Below are 15,647 nucleotides of genomic sequence, written 5' to 3' on the forward strand. Positions count from 1 at the left end.
ATTTTTCATCCAGCGCGGCCGTAATAATGTCCTTAAAAGCCGCTGCCGACACGGATCCTAAATTAGAAGTATCTCCGTCGCCCACCGCCGGCGCCATTTTGTTCTCCGCCGCGGTTTTCACCTTTTCCTTTTCTTTGCGGGTACCTCTGGCGGCCATAATCCCCGGTGAGCGATTCATAAAATTAACAATCGACATGTGCTTTAAGGATCCCGGTTGTTAAGCACCTCAAAAGTAGCCTGGGAAAGTTTTCGCCGATGTTCGTTGGCTATGGGGTCAGGAGCTGAAGCTACTCACGTCTGCCTCAACTCATCCCCCCACGTGACCTCTTATTTTTACTTTTAAATATTACATTTGGTTGCGTGCATTGTCAATATTGTTTTATTGATGTTTTAAATTTGTTTTAATGGAATTCTTATGGATGATATATGGCAAGGCCCTTTGCCAATACCATGGTCTTAACCTAACCATTCTCTACCAGCCGTGTATCATAGTTCGATATATATATACACCCTGGTTTGTTTGTTCCAACAGTTTCATGATCCTAGTTCTGTATTCCTCTGTTTTATGTAATTGCACTATTTGAGGCACTGTTATTGTTATTATGTAAACCGTTTTGATTTGTAACCTGTTACAAGAAATTCGGTATATAAAACTGTTAAATAAATAAATAAATGTATTTTAAGGGATCTGCACTGGACAAATTTTATGGAAGATGTGTACTAGGAGATAGTTAAAATAAACAAACAAATAAATAAATAAATAGAATAAATTTCCTTTTTACTCCTAATCATGAATTCATTAGCATTTAAAAATGGTCAAGTGTGCAGTGTCTATTAGTTTCTAGTTCCTGGAAGGACAGTTGACCTGTGGCAAAGGAAACATAAGTAACAGGAACAATGTGCCTCACAAGCAGGACAGATTTAGGATGGATAGCGGGTGAATGGAGTGGGATGATACCGTTTTTCTCTGTATCTCCCGTATGATGTGCTGCTGTGTGTTGGGCCAGATCTGCAGGTTTGTAGGCATATAGTCCCCACTGTTGGAAGATGAAGAGTTGGAAAGTGAATCAAAAGCTTCCAGTTCCAAATTTCCCTCGTTCCCTTTTCTATTTTCTAGTTTTTTTTTTTTGGTTGGTGTGGATTTTGGCAGAACAGGGTCTTGAAACCATACTGAGCTGTGTTGGAGTCCATGTGCCACTCAGATGCCAGAAACCCACTTTGGGGAGCAGGAGCCAGGGGACTGGCACCATCTAGGTACTTGCACTGAGAGGAGGTGCAGAAGGCGAGTGACCTTCAGAGACTGAAGGAGGCTGAGAAAAGGACAGAGCAGATCATCACCTTTGTACTGTCCCAGAGGAGTAGGGTCACTCTAGGACCATTTACTCAGGGAAGTCATTTCATTACCTCCTGGAAGGGACTTTGCACATCTTAAGGGTGATTGCTACACTGTTAAGTGAACAGAGGATTTATCCATCTCCCAGGATGTGTACACTTTGTATCAACTTGTGCCAGCACTGAAGACTGTTTTGTTTTTTGCAGGAAAGTAATTTCTTTGTTGGAACACCAATCACTGGGTGATTCTTTCAAGATTTTTACAAAGTCCTAAACCTTAGGGCCTAGGAGAGGGTTCTTTCTCCTTCTGCATTCAAAATGAATCTGGGAACTGCCCTGGACTGTATTAGGTTCCAGGAGCTCCGCAGCAATTCTCTCATTGGAGCACAGATACGGGAGGGAGCTACAGGAAAAAATTACATTTCCAGTAAAAGGTGCTAGTGCCTGAAAAATGGGCAACAGAGAAGAAGCACGTAATCCAATGTGCTTTCCTTTACAAAGAGGAAAAATCTTCAGAAATGTGTTTAAAAACAATCCCCCATCCAAAGAAAATAAGTTAAGTGATGATACAAGAGGGAATAACCCTGGGCCATATCCAGGTACTTATTGAAGTTGCATCCGTACAAGGTACCCAGTAAAGAAGAATAGGTCATATGAACCACATTGGAATAATTCATTGGTTAAAGGGAACTCTTTCCCTAATCTCGGCTAATCCAGGCAAAGTCGAGAATGTTTCACTTTCCTCTATAGTCACTCTCTTGGCTGGAGCTCTGGTGAGTATACCAGGGGCACGGCTGCTTTCTGTACCATTTCTGGAGCTACTGAAAAGTAGAGTTAGAAGTGCAAAAGAATCCTTCACACCCAACAGCAAATACCAAAGGCCCATGCTACACCGCCACATTAGTGACAAAAGAGGGTGAAGTCCAGGAACAATCTCAAAGCAACAGGAAAACCTTTCAACAACAACTCTAAAGATTGTTTGCACTCACATCTGAGATAACCTGAGTAGTCTTGGTTTGATCATCTGAATCTTATCTGTTCCCCACATCTAACTCTGTCTGGAAATCATACTGGTCCCATTCTCTGCAGGAATATAACCTTCTGCATGTCGTGTGCAATGTTCCTTCACCAATTCTGCGGATGGTGGCTCCTTGGAGCTGTTTTGGGCTAAGATGAAATGCAAGGTCCTTCATGAGGTCAGGGTGCTCATTTGTGGCTTTTTTGGCCGTAGCAAAATCTTGCGCAAAATTGCACTGAATTTCTAGACCAGCTTTTCAATTTTAGCTCAAGACAGTGTACACATTTTCAGATTAAGTCCCTTCCCCAAAGAGCTTACCACATAAGGGGTATCTGAGGTCACGGGATATAAAGTGACTTGCCCAAGGTCACAAGGAGTGACTGTGGCAGAAGCAGGATCCGAGCCTTGGTTTGCAGCCCACTGCTCTAACCATTAACCTGCTCGGCTACCTAGAGAGCAGCAACGTGGGCAGTAGCTTCTCCGTCTTGTACTATGTCATTCATTTCAGTCCAAGGTAAATTTCAAAGCTATTTTGGATTTTTTTTATATTAAAATAAATTGCTCTGGTGTGTAATCATGGTAAGTTATGCAAGGATGTTAAACAATGCAGCTATTAGCTATAAAGGAACCAGGGTTACATGAAATCCATAGAAGTGAACATTTGTCAGAGCACAATTCCTCTATGTAGACAGATCTCCACTTCTTGAACTAATGCACCACTTTTTGTCCTCCTCATAAACCAGGACATATGCTGGGTATATCTGATGCATTTCTTGCGAAATAACTCCCTCTCCCACACAGCAAGCCACGCACACCACGGATTCTCCAGTCAGAATTCTGGTGGCAAATGGGATGCAGATGAAAATCATTTCTGGCGGGGAATGCCATCTTCTCACGTACATCCTCTGCACCATCTACAGCTTCTTCATCTGACCCTTCAGCCACTGAGAGGCTTGCCAGAGCGATGGGCTCTGAATCCTCTTCACTTTCTGGATGCTGTACCCGGACGTTGTATTTTTATTCCCTGGTACTCTGTGGACATGCTACTGAGTTCTACTGCCTCGCGACCCGGCATTTGGGAGGAATGGTATGTGACGGAGAAGCGGGCAGTGGATCATTTTATCTTCTCATCTTTATCCTAACCACATCACAGTAGGACAAAGAAATGTGGTCTCCTGTGAATCTCTCTCTTGGCCAGGTACAGCACATTTCTCTGCACTACATCTGCAAAGCTGATCTCATAGGATCGTAGACCAGCGTGGAATGGCACAGCCGCCGTCTTGTCTGCCAGATGCGCATTCTCCAGAATGGAGGTTGAAAGTGAGGCTATTTTCTGACTTCCGGCCGGTTTTCCATTCTCAGTCCGTTGATCACTGCAGGCCTTTTGCTCCAGAGATAAATGTATGAATCGTGATAAAAACCCATAGCAATTTTTCCCACATGATTTTGCTTTTGCATTTTTTTTGGCTTGTGCACATGTCATGGCTCTCCCAGATGCTGCAGGAAACCACGTGCTTGAGTAGGGACCCTTGCATGGTACATTTGCATAATCCCCATCCCACGCGGGAGGGGTTTCCCAGTCTGATAGAAGAGCGTCTCTCGGGGAGCTGGAGGCAGATTTTGGTGAGAGAGGCAGCTTGAGGCTGGCCTGCTCTCTGATGGGATGGGCGTTAGCTTTCCTGCTCCAGCTGGGGAGACGGAAGCGTCTACCTATCCAGTGACCCTGAGGAAGTAACTGATATTCAATATTTTCTGAGGAACTCATGACAGAAACCTTTGGAGGGCATCCATTCCTAGGAGAGGAGAGGAGAGTCATTCCCGAGGGGCTGCAAAGCAACCAAGGATCCAATGTTTGTTTCTAGAGAAGTCTTGGAGACAGGAACCTTCACTGCTGGTTGGTTTTTTGTGCTTTGCTGGACTGTAATTCTGATTCGACCGTAATTCTGGAAGAAGATATTTTTACCATCTCACCCCCTTTCCATCAGTAAACGTTCATTTGATTGGAACAATGCATTGCTCTGTGAGGACATCTCTTTGACTGACTGTATCCTGATTCTCAAGGACCGTGGATCGATCGTTCACAAACCCCCCTCCCCCACAACAACTAGAGAAACTGACTGGAGCTGTGTTGAGTTTTGCCTGGGCTCAGCAGCACCCAGAGTTGTGTCCCCCATCAAGAGAAGACCTGAGAAAAAGAGGTTACAGATGCTTTGCAATTTTCCCCCAAACCTAAATCTGCCCCAGTGCCTTTGAAACACAGCCTTACTTTCTGTTCTGTTCTTTTTCTTCCGAATGGAGGCACGAAGCAAATCCGATCCCTGTAATTCCTCCTGGAAACGCTGGGATTTTACGTCATCAAACCACTCTCCAGTTACACATTTTTTCTTCTTTTCATCCCTCAGGGAGTCTTGTAGTCGTCTGCAATAGGAAAAGTGTCTAATAAGCACTTAAGCAGACGCTCCCTAATACAACTGTCTGTCTCAGTCAAACAGACGCTCCAGCTAGAAAGCACAGAAGAACTGACTTTTTTATCTACAGAGGGAATAATTATAATACTACAGCATTTATACCCATTGCTGACTATTTCAACATTATTAACATACTAATACTATCAAAACAGTTTTATTTTTGTATTATGTATTTGTTTTTTATCTTGTTTACCATTTTGGCTGCAAAAGAGGAACAGGAAATTTGTAAATAAAGAATAAGCAATGAAATTGAGTCGTACACATAGAAAGTCACTTTTTACTGAGGGATAGTGAAAGTCCGATTCCTCCCTGACTTAGGGCACGGCAGGCCTGGTTAGTTTAATATTTATTCCAAAAGAAGTGAGGTGAGGGATAAAGAAAAGAAAACTAGCTCAAAGCCAAGGCTCCTTATGCCAGAGAAATCTCCAAATCTACCCATTAAAGCACATTCTCGAATACGAAATCAGTATGAAAATGCGTTAATCTTGCAGACACTACTTGACCTCTACTTTTACCTTCTCTGCAGCTAAAGAGCCTCTGAGTTAATCCCAGGTTTTCTTGAACTACAGGACTAACTTTACTGCTGCCGCCTTCGCTAGGAGTCTGCTCCATGCAGCTCTCATCCTGACCGTGCAGAAACGTTTTCATTCTGCTGCTACTGAATCTCGCTGAGGAAATAGTTCTTCACGGATGGGGGCGCATGGAGTGTGCACCCTCAGGAGGATCAATCTATCCTTAAGCATGGCTGCACCTTCCCTTGCACTTCTCCTGCTCCCTCATTTCTTCGTGCCCTCTTTGGAGAGCACTGGCTCAAAGCGAGATGATAAGGGCCGCGGCTGTGCTGCTCTGACCTGCACCAAGGTTATCCCAAGCTCTGTAATTCCTACAGCTCTTCACACTTCTCTACTTAAAATCTGGACAAGCCCACAGGAGGCTAAATAACTTTTCTTGGCTTAAGGAAGCAGTAATCAACAATATTTCGATATAGCGTATGATCAGGAATTCAACAGCAGTGAGAATGTAAAAAAATAATAATAGTAACAATAGTGTGGCCCATTGCCCTTCAAATCTGATATATTAAATCTGTTTTACCTGATTCGGTCACTGTCCTTTTTCTTCAGTTCCGCATCCCTCTGCAAAACCTTCCTGAGCTGCTCGTATTCCTCCTTGGTTAAAAAGCTGAGGTCCAGCATTGTTTCTATGTTGGTCTTCATGACGAGGAATCTGAAGAGAAACAATCTCTAGCCCGCTTGTTAGGCGGCAGGGTCTCTGGTGGTGAAGGGCCTACGAGAAGCTCTAACCAGCCACGTGAGAGCAGACTTACTGTTTGTAAAACAAAATAAAGTGCTGATGCTACGTGACGTTGCGGCTCAAGCCATGAATTGGTGGCTGTTTCATGTATCCCACTGCTGGGAAGATTTCCTCGGGGACTCATGCACCTTTACCTTCTCCATATAGAGTCCTAGTGTTGGTGACGCGAAGTTGAGAAAGGCCTTAGGTGCCTTGGATGAGCAGAATCAGAAATCATCCACGTATAACCATCAAATCAGAAGCATTTGCGCTCTCTTCTTCGGCCGGCAGTCTGGCAGGTGTTGCTGCAAAGAAACATGAACAAGATTATTATTATTTTATTTTTTTTTTTAGATAAAGAGAACATATGGGGATTGGATGTGTACACTGGGGGCGGTTTCTGGTTCCGCATTAGCCATTGCAACAGGAGCTGTCCTGCTTATTTGTGTACTCCTGGCGTATCTTCCCAGGCTATCACTAGAGTCGTGCTAGCAGTCTATTTTATCCTGCCCCGTGGGGGAACGCAGGCAGCTACGCATTGCTTTATAAAAACGTGAACCACAACTGAGCCACTTAACAACTGCTAATGCTGGCAAGGGGAAAGTCCCTCGGAAGATTAAAACTGCTCCGAGGAGCTTTTGAATATGTTTTAATCAAAACTGCCACTACTGCACTGAGGCTTGTTGCAACAAAGCATATGGACTACATATCTGGAAGCAAATTGCAGACATAATTATACAGTGCTGTCATTATTCCATAGCAATTCCTGCTACGAACTCAGCACAAGACACAAATTAACGCATTCAGTCTTACTCTCTGCAATATTCCTAAAGGTGGTTATTTTATTATTGGGGGGGTGAGGGAAGTTATTGCCAATTTGAAGGCAGCACTTTGAGCTACAAAGCCGCAGGTCTTGGTTAAAGTTTTGGCTCACAGGGTTCTGCTGTTTGAGCTAATAAGAGGCTGGAGAGAGTGCTCACCCTCCCAGGGACAGAGCAGTGGATGTCTGACGCTCGCAGGGTCCTGCTGGAGAGAGAGTGCTCGCCCTCCCAGGGACAGAGCAGTGGATGTCTGACGCTCGCAGGGTCCTGCTGGAGAGAGAGTGCTCGCCCTGCCAGGGACAGAGCAGTGGATGTCTGACGCTCGCAGGGTCCTGCTGGAGAGAGAGTGCTCACCCTCCCAGGGACAGAGCAATGGATGTCTGACGCTCGCAGGGTCCTGCTGGAGAGAGAGTGCTCGCCCTCCCACAGACAGAGCAGTGGATGTCTGACGCTCGCAGGGTCCTGCTGGAGAGAGAGTGCTCGCCCTCCCAGGATGTCTGACGCTCGCAGGGTCCTGCTGGAGAGAGAGTGCTCCCCTCCCAGGGACAGAGCAGTGGATGTCTGACGCTCGCAGGGTCCTGCTGGAGAGAGAGTGCTCGCCCTCCCAGGGACAGAGCAGTGGATGTCTGACGCTCGCAGGGTCCTGCTGGAGAGAGAGTGCTCACCCTCCCAGGGACAGAGCAGTGGATGTCTGACGCTCGCAGGGTCCTGCTGGAGAGAGAGTGCTCCCCTCCCAGGGACAGAGCAGTGGATGTCTGACGCTCGCAGGGTCCTGCTGGAGAGAGAGTGCTCACCCTCCCAGGGACAGAGCAGTGGATGTCTGACGCTCGCAGGGTCCTGCTGGAGAGAGAGTGCTCGCCCTGCCAGGGACAGAGCAGTGGATGTCTGACGCTCGCAGGGTCCTGCTGGAGAGAGAGTGCTCACCTCCCAGGGTCAGAGCAGTGGATGTCTGACGCTCGCAGGGTCCTGCTGGAGAGAGAGTGCTCCCCTCCCAGGGACAGAGCAGTGGATGTCTGATGCTCGCAGGGTCCTGCTGGAGAGAGAGTGCTCACCCTCCCAGGGACAGAGCAGTGGATGTCTGACGCTCGCAGGGTCCTGCTGGAGAGAGAGTGCTCCCCTCGCAGGGACAGAGCAGTGGATGTCTGATGCTCGCAGGGTCCTGCTGGAGAGAGAGTGCTCACCCTCCCAGGGACAGAGCAGTGGATGTCTGACGCTCGCAGGGTCCTGCTGGAGAGAGAGTGCTCCCCTCCCAGGGACAGAGCAGTGGATGTCTGACGCTCGCAGGGTCCTGCTGGAGAGAGAGTGCTCCCCTCCCAGGGACAGAGCAGTGGATGTCTGACGCTCGCAGGGTCCTGCTGGAGAGAGAGTGCTCGCCCTGCCAGGGACAGAGCAGTGGATGTCTGACGCTCGCAGGGTCCTGCTGGAGAGAGAGTGCTCCCCTCCCAGGGACAGAGCAGTGGATGTCTGACGCTCGCAGGGTCCTGCTGGAGAGAGAGTGCTCGCCCTCCCAGGGACAGAGCAGTGGATGTCTGACGCTCGCAGGGTCCTGCTGGAGAGAGAGTGCTCCCCTCCCAGGGACAGAGCAGTGGATGTCTGACGCTCGCAGGGTCCTGCTGGAGAGAGAGTGCTCACCTCCCAGGGTCAGAGCAATGGATGTCTGACGCTCGCAGGGTCCTGCTGGAGAGAGAGTGCTCACCCTCCCAGGGACAGAGCAGTGGATGTCTGACGCTCGCAGGGTCCTGCTGGAGAGAGAGTGCTCACCTCCCAGGGACAGAGCAATGGATGTCTGACGCTCGCAGGGTCCTGCTGGAGAGAAAGTGCTCACCCTCCCAGGGACAGAGCAGTGGATGTCTGACGCTCGCAGGGTCCTGCTGGAGAGAGAGTGCTCACCCTGCCAGGGACAGAGCAGTGGATGTCTGACGCTCGCAGGGTCCTGCTGGAGAGAGAGTGCTCCCCTCCCAGGGACAGAGCAGTGGATGTCTGACGCTCGCAGGGTCCTGCTGGAGAGAGAGTGCTCACCCTCCCAGGGACAGAGCAATGGATGTCTGACGCTCGCAGGGTCCTGCTGGAGAGAGAGTGCTCACCCTCCCAGGGACAGAGCAGTGGATGTCTGACGCTCGCAGGGTCCTGCTGGAGAGAGAGTGCTCACCCTGCCAGGGACAGAGCAATGGATGTCTGACGCTCGCAGGGTCCTGCTGGAGAGAGAGTGCTCCCCTCCCAGGGACAGAGCAGTGGATGTCTGACGCTCGCAGGGTCCTGCTGGAGAGAGAGTGCTCCCCTCCCAGGGACAGAGCAGTGGATGTCTGACGCTCGCAGGGTCCTGCTGGAGAGAGAGTGCTCACCTCCCAGGGTCAGAGCAGTGGATGTCTGACGCTCGCAGGGTCCTGCTGGAGAGAGAGTGCTCACCCTCCCAGGGACAGAGCAGTGGATGTCTGACGCTCGCAGGGTCCTGCTGGAGAGAGAGTGCTCACCTCCCAGGGACAGAGCAGTGGATGCCTGACGCTCGCAGGGTCCTGCTGGAGAGAGAGTGCTCACCCTCCCAGGGAGAGAGCAAGGGATGTCTGACGCTCGCAGGGTCCTGCTGGAGAGAGAGTGCTCGCCCTGCCAGGGACAGAGCAATGGATGTCTGACGCTCGCAGGGTCCTGCTGGAGAGAGAGTGCTCGCCCTCCCACAGACAGAGCAGTGGATGTCTGACGCTCGCAGGGTCCTGCTGGAGAGAGAGTGCTCACCCTGCCAGGGACAGAGCAGTGGATGTCTGACGCTCGCAGGGTCCTGCTGGAGAGAGAGTGCTCACCTCCCAGGGTCAGAGCAGTGGATGTCTGACGCTCGCAGGGTCCTGCTGGAGAGAGAGTGCTCACCCTGCCAGGGACAGAGCAGTGGATGTCTGACGCTCGCAGGGTCCTGCTGGAGAGAGAGTGCTCACCTCCCAGGGACAGAGCAGTGGATGTCTGACGCTCGCAGGGTCCTGCTGGAGAGAGAGTGCTCACCCTCCCAGGGACAGAGCAATGGATGTCTGACGCTCGCAGGGTCCTGCTGGAGAGAGAGTGCTCGCCCTGCCAGGGACAGAGCAGTGGATGTCTGACGCTCGCAGGATCCTGCTGGAGAGAGAGTGCTCACCTCCCAGGGACAGAGCAATGGATGTCTGACGCTCGCAGGGTCCTGCTGGAGAGAGAGTGCTCGCCCTCCCAGGATGTCTGACGCTCGCAGGGTCCTGCTGGAGAGAGAGTGCTCGCCCTCCCAGGGACAGAGCAGTGGATGTCTGACGCTCGCAGGGTCCTGCTGGAGAGAGAGTGCTCACCCTCCCAGGGACAGAGCAGTGGATGTCTGACGCTCGCAGGGTCCTGCTGGAGAGAGAGTGCTCACCCTCCCAGGGACAGAGCAGTGGATGTCTGACGCTCGCAGGGTCCTGCTGGAGAGAGAGTGCTCCCCTCCCAGGGACAGAGCAGTGGATGTCTGACGCTCGCAGGGTCCTGCTGGAGAGAGAGTGCTCGCCCTCCCAGGGACAGAGCAGTGGATGTCTGACGCTCGCAGGGTCCTGCTGGAGAGAGAGTGCTCCCCTCCCAGGGACAGAGCAGTGGATGTCTGACGCTCGCAGGGTCCTGCTGGAGAGAGAGTGCTCACCTCCCAGGGTCAGAGCAATGGATGTCTGACGCTCGCAGGGTCCTGCTGGAGAGAGAGTGCTCACCCTCCCAGGGACAGAGCAGTGGATGTCTGACGCTCGCAGGGTCCTGCTGGAGAGAGAGTGCTCACCTCCCAGGGACAGAGCAATGGATGTCTGACGCTCGCAGGGTCCTGCTGGAGAGAAAGTGCTCACCCTCCCAGGGACAGAGCAGTGGATGTCTGACGCTCGCAGGGTCCTGCTGGAGAGAGAGTGCTCACCCTGCCAGGGACAGAGCAGTGGATGTCTGACGCTCGCAGGGTCCTGCTGGAGAGAGAGTGCTCCCCTCCCAGGGACAGAGCAGTGGATGTCTGACGCTCGCAGGGTCCTGCTGGAGAGAGAGTGCTCGCCCTCCCAGGGACAGAGCAATGGATGTCTGACGCTCGCAGGGTCCTGCTGGAGAGAGAGTGCTCACCCTCCCAGGGACAGAGCAGTGGATGTCTGACGCTCGCAGGGTCCTGCTGGAGAGAGAGTGCTCACCCTGCCAGGGATAGAGCAATGGATGTCTGACGCTCGCAGGGTCCTGCTGGAGAGAGAGTGCTCCCCTCCCAGGGACAGAGCAGTGGATGTCTGACGCTCGCAGGGTCCTGCTGGAGAGAGAGTGCTCCACTCCCAGGGACAGAGCAGTGGATGTCTGACGCTCGCAGGGTCCTGCTGGAGAGAGAGTGCTCACCTCCCAGGGTCAGAGCAGTGGATGTCTGACGCTCGCAGGGTCCTGCTGGAGAGAGAGTGCTCACCCTGCCAGGGACAGAGCAGTGGATGTCTGACGCTCGCAGGGTCCTGCTGGAGAGAGAGTGCTCACCTCCCAGGGACAGAGCAGTGGATGCCTGACGCTCGCAGGGTCCTGCTGGAGAGAGAGTGCTCACCCTCCCAGGGACAGAGCAATGGATGTCTGACGCTCGCAGGGTCCTGCTGGAGAGAGAGTGCTCGCCCTGCCAGGGACAGAGCAATGGATGTCTGACGCTCGCAGGGTCCTGCTGGAGAGAGAGTGCTCGCCCTCCCACAGACAGAGCAGTGGATGTCTGACGCTCGCAGGGTCCTGCTGGAGAGAGAGTGCTCACCCTGCCAGGGACAGAGCAGTGGATGTCTGACGCTCGCAGGGTCCTGCTGGAGAGAGAGTGCTCACCTCCCAGGGTCAGAGCAGTGGATGTCTGACGCTCGCAGGGTCCTGCTGGAGAGAGAGTGCTCACCCTGCCAGGGACAGAGCAGTGGATGTCTGACGCTCGCAGGGTCCTGCTGGAGAGAGAGTGCTCACCTCCCAGGGACAGAGCAGTGGATGTCTGACGCTCGCAGGGTCCTGCTGGAGAGAGAGTGCTCACCCTCCCAGGGACAGAGCAATGGATGTCTGACGCTCGCAGGGTCCTGCTGGAGAGAGAGTGCTCGCCCTGCCAGGGACAGAGCAGTGGATGTCTGACGCTCGCAGGGTCCTGCTGGAGAGAGAGTGCTCACCTCCCAGGGACAGAGCAGTGGATGTCTGACGCTCGCAGGGTCCTGCTGGAGAGAGAGTGCTCGCCCTCCCAGGATGTCTGACGCTCGCAGGGTCCTGCTGGAGAGAGAGTGCTCGCCCTCCCAGGGACAGAGCAGTGGATGTCTGACGCTCGCAGGGTCCTGCTGGAGAGAGAGTGCTCACCCTCCCAGGGACAGAGCAGTGGATGTCTGACGCTCGCAGGGTCCTGCTGGAGAGAGAGTGCTCACCCTCCCAGGGACAGAGCAGTGGATGTCTGACGCTCGCAGGGTCCTGCTGGAGAGAGAGTGCTCCCCTCCCAGGGACAGAGCAGTGGATGTCTGACGCTCGCAGGGTCCTGCTGGAGAGAGAGTGCTCACCTCCCAGGGTCAGAGCAATGGATGTGTGACGCTCGCAGGGTCCTGCTGGAGAGAGAGTGCTCACCTCCCAGGGACAGAGCAGTTGATGTCTGACGCTCGCAGGGTCCTGCTGGAGAGAGAGTGCTCACCTCCCAGGGACAGAGCAGTTGATGTCTGACGCTCGCAGGGTCCTGCTGGAGAGAGAGTGCTCACCTCCCAGGGACAGAGCAGTGGATGTCTGACGCTCGCAGGGTCCTGCTGGAGAGAGAGCGCTCACCTCCCAGGGACAGAGCAGTGGATGTCTGATGCTCGCAGGGTCCTGCTGGAGAGAGAGTGCTCACCCTCCAAGGGACAGAGCAGTGGATGTCTGACGCTCGCAGGGTCCTGCTGGAGAGAGAGTGCTCACCCTCCCAGGGACAGAGCAGTGGATGTCTGACGCTCGCAGGGTCCTGCTGGAGAGAGAGTGCTCACCCTCCCAGGGTCAGAGCAGTGGATGTCTGACGCTCGCAGGGTCCTGCTGGAGAGAGAGTGCTCACCCTCCCAGGGACAGAGCAGTGGATGTCTGACGCTCGCAGGGCCCTGCTGGAGAGAGAGTGCTCACCTCCCAGGGACAGAGCAGTGGATGTCTGATGCTCGCAGGGTCCTGCTGGAGAGAGAGTGCTCCCCTCCCAGGGACAGAGCAGTGGATGTCTGACGCTCGCAGGGTCCTGCTGGAGAGAGAGTGCTCCCCTCCCAGGGACAGAGCAGGGGATGTCTGACGCTCGCAGGGTCCTGCTGGAGAGAGAGTGCTCCCCTCCCAGGGACAGAGCAGTGGATGTCTGATGCTCGCAGGGTCCTGCTGGAGAGAGAGTGCTCGCCCTCCCAGGGACAGAGCAGTGGATGTCTGACGCTCGCAGGGTCCTGCTGGAGAGAGAGTGCTCCCCTCCCAGGGTCAGAGCAGTGGATGTCTGACGCTCGCAGGGTCCTGCTGGAGAGAGAGTGCTCACCTCCCAGGGTCAGAGCAGTGGATGTCTGACGCTCACAGGGTCCTGCTGGAGAGAGAGTGCTCCCCTCCCAGGGACAGAGCAGTGGATGTCTGACGCTCGCAGGGTCCTGCTGGAGAGAGAGTGCTCACCTCCCAGGGTCAGAGCAGTGGATGTCTGACGCTCGCAGGGTCCTGCTGGAGAGAGAGTGCTCACCTCCCAGGGTCAGAGCAATGGATGTCTGACGCTCGTAGGGTCCTGCTGGAGAGAGAGTGCTCCCCTCCCAGGGACAGAGCAGTGGATGTCTGACGCTCGCAGGGTCCTGCTGGAGAGAGAGTGCTCACCTCCCAGGGTCAGAGCAGTGGATGTCTGACGCTCGCAGGGTCCTGCTGGAGAGAGAGTGCTCACCTCCCAGGGTCAGAACAATGGATGTCTGACGCTCGCAGTGTCCTGCTGGAGAGAGAGTGCTCACCCTCCCAGGGACAGAGCAGTGGATGTCTGACGCTCGCAGGGTCCTGCTGGAGAGAGAGTGCTCCCCTCCCAGGGACAGAGCAGTGGATGTCTGACGCTCGCAGGGTCCTGCTGGAGAGAGAGTGCTCACCCTCCCAGGGACAGAGCAGTGGATGTCTGACGCTCGCAGGGTCCTGCTGGAGAGAGAGTGCTCACCCTCCCAGGGACAGAGCAGTGGATGTCTGACGCTCGCAGGGTCCTGCTGGAGAGAGAGTGCTCCCCTCCCAGGGACAGAGCAGTGGATGTCTGACGCTCGCAGGGTCCTGCTGGAGAGAGAGTGCTCACCTCCCAGGGACAGAGCAGTGGATGTCTGACGCTCGCAGGGTCCTGCTGGAGAGAGAGTGCTCCCCTCCCAGGGACAGAGCAGTGGATGTCTGACGCTCGCAGGGTCCTGCTGGAGAGAGAGTGCTCACCCTCCCAGGGACAGAGCAGTGGATGTCTGACGCTCGCAGGGTCCTGCTGGAGAGAGAGTGCTCACCCTCCCAGGGACAGAGCAGGGGATGTCTGACGCTCGCAGGGTCCTGCTGGAGGGAGAGGGCTCACCTCCCAGGGACAGAGCAGTGGAGGTCTGACGCTCGCAGGGTCCTGCTGGAGAGAGAGTGCTCCCCGCCCAGGGACAGAGCAGTGGATGTCTGACGCTCGCAGGGTCCTGCTGGAGAGAGAGTGCTCACCCTCCCAGGGACAGAGCAGTGGATGTCTGACGCTCGCAGGGTCCTGCTGGAGAGAGAGTGCTCCCCTCCCAGGGACAGAGCAATGGATGTCTGACGCTCGCAGGGTCCTGCTGGAGAGAGAGTGCTCCCCTCCCAGGGACAGAGCAGTGGATGTCTGACGCTCGCAGGGTCCTGCTGGAGAGAGAGTGCTCACCTCCCAGGGACAGAGCAGTGGATGTCTGACGCTCGCAGGGTCCTGCTGGAGAGAGAGTGCTCCCCTCCCAGGGACAGAGCAATGGATGTCTGACGCTCGCAGGGTCCTGCTGGAGAGAGAGTGCTCCCCTCCCAGGGACAGAGCAGTGGATGTCTGACGCTCGCAGGGTCCTGCTGGAGAGAGAGTGCTCGCCCTCCCAGGGACAGAGCAGTGGATGTCTGACGCTCGCAGGGTCCTGCTGGAGAGAGAGTGCTCACCCTCCCAGGGACAGAGCAGTGGATGTCTGACGCTCGCAGGGTCCTGCTGGAGAGAGAGTGCTCACCTCCCAGGGACAGAGCAGTGGATGTCTGACGCTCGCAGGGTCCTGCTGGAGAGAGAGTGCTCACCCTCCCAGGGACAGAGCAGTGGATGTCTGACGCTCGCAGGGTCCTGCTGGAGAGAGAGTGCTCGCCCTCCCAGGGACAGAGCAGTGGATGTCTGACGCTCGCAGGGTCCTGCTGGAGAGAGAGTGCTCGCCCTCCCAGGGACAGAGCAGTGGATGTCTGACGCTCGCAGGGTCCTGCTGGAGAGAGAGTGCTCCCCTCCCAGGGACAGAGCAATGGATGTCTGACGCTCGCAGGGTCCTGCTGGAGAGAGAGTGCTCCCCTCCCAGGGACAGAGCAGTGGATGTCTGACGCTCGCAGGGTCCTGCTGGAGAGAGAGTGCTCACCTCCCAGGGACAGAGCAGTGGATGTCTGACGCTCGCAGGGTCCTGCTGGAGAGAGAGTGCTCCCCTCCCAGGGACAGAGCAGTGGATGTCTGACGCTCGCAGGGTCCTGCTGGAGAGAGAGTGCTCCCCTCCCAGGGACAGAGCAGTGGATGTCTGACGCTCGCAGGGTCCTGCTGGAGAGAGAGTGCTCACCTCCCAGGGACAGAGCAGT

The 15,647-nt window shown here is 54.4% G+C and overlaps 1 protein-coding gene across 3 annotated transcripts in view; it reads right to left on the minus strand.

The window, feature by feature from the left end:
* Nucleotides 1-15,647, minus strand: part of LOC115081610 (synaptotagmin-like protein 2) — a 251,242-nt gene that overhangs the window by 81,224 nt on the left and 154,371 nt on the right. For 2 of the 3 annotated variants that reach the window (XM_029586035.1, XM_029586034.1), the window contains exons 2-3: nucleotides 5,911-6,413; nucleotides 4,617-4,768 (exon numbers count right to left, since the gene is read on the minus strand). In XM_029586035.1, the coding sequence (XP_029441895.1) occupies nucleotides 4,617-4,768; nucleotides 5,911-6,032 (274 nt within the window). In that variant the 5' untranslated portion in view covers nucleotides 6,033-6,413. Of the gene's footprint in view, nucleotides 1-4,616; nucleotides 4,769-5,910; nucleotides 6,414-11,003; nucleotides 11,024-15,647 lie in introns of those variants that run through there. The other variant, XM_029586036.1, reaches the window with a different exon arrangement.

Source organism: Rhinatrema bivittatum, unplaced genomic scaffold (genome assembly GCF_901001135.1).
Source record: "Rhinatrema bivittatum unplaced genomic scaffold, aRhiBiv1.1, whole genome shotgun sequence".
Taxonomy (NCBI): Eukaryota; Metazoa; Chordata; class Amphibia; order Gymnophiona; family Rhinatrematidae; genus Rhinatrema; species Rhinatrema bivittatum.